The 3,823-nt window shown below is 49.1% G+C and overlaps 1 protein-coding gene across 1 annotated transcript in view; it reads left to right on the top strand.

Annotated features, from left to right (window-relative positions):
• Positions 1-534: 534 nt before the first annotated feature.
• The window catches only part of SYAP1 (synapse associated protein 1), a 25,658-nt gene continuing 22,369 nt past the window's right edge, over positions 535-3,823 (top strand). Inside the window, exon 1 of the mRNA XM_008568446.1 lies at positions 535-824. Coding sequence (XP_008566668.1) covers positions 632-824 — 193 coding nt within the window. The 5' untranslated portion in view covers positions 535-631. The remainder of the gene's footprint in view (positions 825-3,823) is intronic.

Genomic DNA, 3,823 nt, shown 5'->3' with positions numbered 1-3,823 from the left:
TTAGTTTTGATTTGGGCTCATGGAGGCTAAAGACATCCTTTTTTTTTTTTTTTTATAAAAGATGACCGGTAAGGGGATCTTAACCCTTGACTTGGTGTTGTCAGCACCACGCTCAGCCAGTGAGCGAACCGGCCATCCCTATATGGGATCCGAACCCGTGGCCTTGGTGTTACCAGCACCGCACTCTCCCGAGTGAGCCACGGGCGGGCCCTAAAGAGATCCATTTCTGCCCGGCTCTGCTGGACCCGAAAGGGCGAGGCTAAGTCACCAGACCAGCTGCTTAGAGTCAATCATAAAATGACACTGGGCAGGGTTGTGACAAAGACATCCTCCACAGGCCTAGGTCAGTCACCTACAAAGCTGCGAAAGGATGAAAAGCGGGGAGGCGGAGCTAGGCAGGGAAAACCTTTTGTCCCTTTTCCACGCGCACAACGAAGTCGTCACAATCCACGTACCCAGGGGCGGAGCCTTTGGCCGGGGGTGACGCTTGCGCGGTGGGCACAATGAGGTGCGCAGGCGTCGCGCTGCCTTCCGGTTGTCTCCCTGGGAGAAGTGCAGGGAGAGTCCTGAGCCAACAGCAGTCGCGGGGGTCTCCGGTGACAGAGACCGCGGCAGCGGCCCCGCGGGCGGGATGTTCCAGGGTTTGAGCAGTTGGCTGGGCTTGCAGCAGCCGGAGGCGGGCGGTGGGCAGTCTGCGGGACACAGGCAGCCCCCTGGAGACGTTCCACCCGAGCAGCGCTCCGACATGGTGGTGGAGTCCGCGGCCGGCCAGCGGCAGCAAACGGGGGACCAGGAGCTCCTCCACCAGGCCAAAGGCCTCGGCAGTGAGTCTCTCCCTGGGACCGGAGGGGTGGGGTCCGAATTTCTCCTTTGGGGCGCGGGCCCGCCTGGCCCGGGGGATGTGAGGTGGGGGGCCGAGGGGGAGAAGGTGTGTCTGTCTGTCAGTCCTTTCCAAGACGGGAGAGATGGGCGAGGAGCTGGACATGACTGAAGCTTCATCTAGCAGTCAAGTCCTGTCTCTGATGTTCCTGGTGACAAGTCGCTCTGCAAAGTTTGTAAACATTGGAAGCAGGTCCGCAATAAAATGGTGTGGCCCGACGTCTTCAGGTTTGACCAGGAATCCTTTCTTCCGGGTCAACTTAACTCGCTAACTTTCACCTCCATTCCCACCCCCACCCCCCAGGACGGGGAATGTTGGCGAGCTTGAATTGGTGAAAAAAGTGCCTTTTTGCCCTTAGGGCGGAATGTGTTGTCCGAAGTAAACTGACAGTTACTGAATGCCTCCGTCAAGGCTGCCTCCTTTTTAGGTCCAATGGGATCTTTTTCCTTAAGGTGGGTTAGATGTCTTATGAACCGTATCTCCTTTCACCTGTTAAACACCCCTCATGAATTGGGGCAACAAGCCCAGAGTTACTGGGCCAAAGTTATAATGACAGTAAAGTGTAGAGGTGGAGTTTGGGGGGATGGCCCGTTAGCTCGGTGAGAGCGCAGTGTTAAAACTCCACGGTCAAGTGTTTGGATCCCCGCATCAGCCAGCCACCAAAAAAAAGAAAAACCGAAGTGGGATTTGGACCTAGATCTGGCTAATTCAAAAGCCCAGGCTCTTTTGGAGTTTACAACGTGGTCGGCGTGGGGGGGGGGGGGATGTCTTAGGGAAGTCACAGGTGTTTAGGGAAACACCAAGATGGGCCATTTTGTCTATCAAAATATCAGGCTATCTGAGAATTGCCAGAATAACCCAGGATATCTCCAAATTGCTGGGGGGGGGGGGGGGGGGGGGGGGGAATAATAGGCATGAAAAATAGATACATGCTGTAGTAATTCTGATCTGGAGAGACCTTTGCGGGCCTACATAGTCAAAGAAAGTGTCATTGAGGACTTGGGCCCTAAAGCAGACCTGCACTACAAGTGAGAGAACTGCAGCAAAGGTACGTATAAATTTAGCAAGCATTTCTGAGAATGTACGAAAAGACAAAGGAGGTAGATGGGGGAGGACAGAAGCTTGAGAGTGGAGAAACACATAGTTTAATAAGAAAGGCCCTAACGTTCAGAAAGTTTATTGTGGGGTGAAGGGGAAGGGAAAACAGACATAATCTCAAATCATGACGGTACATAATCTCAGCTCATGGCCCCCAAATAGTGCACAAGAGAGACATAACTAAGCACTGTGCAATAAAATCACTAAAAAGAGAATGGCTATTTCCTGTGTAGAAAATTGGGAAGGAATGAGCTTGGAATATTCAAGAGATGTGAGGAATGAATTTGACTAGAGCAGAGAGGCAATGTGAGGTATTTGGGATAGATAAAAGTGGGACCAAGTTAGGAGAAGTGGGATATAGGTATTTACTCGATTTTGTAGAAAATAGAAAGCTGTTTTCATTTATCATCAGAGAAGTATCAAAAATAGCTTCTTAATGGGCCTGCCCCGTGGCTCACTCGGGAGAGTGCGGCGCTGGCAGCGCCGAGGCCACGGGTTTAGATCCTATATAGGGATGGCTGCTGCGCTCACTGGCTGAGCGTGGTGCAGACGACACCGTGCGGAGGGTTGCGATCCCTTTACCGGTCAAAAAAAAAAAAAGCTTCTTAAAACTTAGGGCTGTATTGTCAACTTGAAACCTCATGCTTTATTTAGTAATAAAGGCCTCAATATTTTCTAATGTGTTTTTGATATGGATGTCTACTTTAGACTACCGCTGCTGTCTTTGTTTCCTCACCAGATTCTCTTTTGATGTTTGAGGAGGCTGAGGTTAGATGGAAGTACCTGCCCGCACACACATTGTTTTTGTGAATTTAAAGTTTCAGAATAAATGAGGGCTCTTTTGTTTCTGAAGTTTATGTGATTTTAGAAAGATGTAAAGGTTCTAGTTTATACACAGACTTTGAAACTTGAGAAAAATGATCGGAAATTTTTTATTTCTACATATTGATCCTTAGAGATATGTTATCTTTAAGAAGAACCCATCCATGTTTTGAAAGCTGAAATGAACTATCTCTGAGTGACTCCCACTGAGTAGATTAGTCTCTTTAGTCTTTTGAAATCTACATGAAATCTCCTGGGGACCCCATTTATTCTACAAATATTTATTGAGTGCCTACTCTGAAGACTGGACCCTAAATACTTCCTGGCCCAAGGTGACCTATTTATAAATATTGGCAACTCACCAGTTAACCAGTGGTGGGCACCCAGGCCTGCATTCCACTCTCTCACCGAAAACCAAACCTTCTGATCCTTGATTCTCCCTCCTGATAAACTTATGACCTCCTGTGGTCACTGCCTCCAAAGGAGGGGACAGCTTATAGGTGAACTCACTTCAGAGCTCTTCCCTACCTCCCGAAGGCCCCGTGGCCCAAAGTAACTTTTCTTTTTTTTCTTTTTTTTTAAAAAAGATGACCGGTAAGGGGATCTCAACCCTAAGCTTGGTGTTGTCAGCACCACGCTCAGCAAGTGAGCGAACCAGCCATCCCTATGTAGGATCCGAACCCGTGGCTGTGGTGTTATCAGCACTGCACTCTCCCGAGTGAGCCATGGGCCGGCCCCAAAGTAACTTTTCTAATTCAGCACAAATTGGTTGGTTTTTGTTAAAGCCAACCAAATCAGAATTTTACCTATACTCTTTCTTTAAAAAAAAAACAACCTCTGGGAGCACTAAATATCTGAGTCATTCTCACTGTTTACATCGATGATGAGCTTTTTTTTTTTTTTTTTTTCAAAACTATCCCTAAGGGGCCGGCCTGGTGGCGCACTAGATAAGTGCGCCGCTTGGGAAGCTCCCGCCCGAGGGCTCAGATCCCACATGCAGACCGGTTCCCGCTCACTGGCTGA

The sequence above is a fragment of the Galeopterus variegatus genome, unplaced genomic scaffold, assembly GCF_000696425.1.
Source record: "Galeopterus variegatus unplaced genomic scaffold, G_variegatus-3.0.2 Scaffold410, whole genome shotgun sequence".
NCBI lineage: Eukaryota > Metazoa > Chordata > Mammalia > Dermoptera > Cynocephalidae > Galeopterus > Galeopterus variegatus.
The sequence above is the reverse complement of the archived record's forward strand: the minus strand, read 5'-3'. Positions and strand labels throughout refer to the sequence as shown.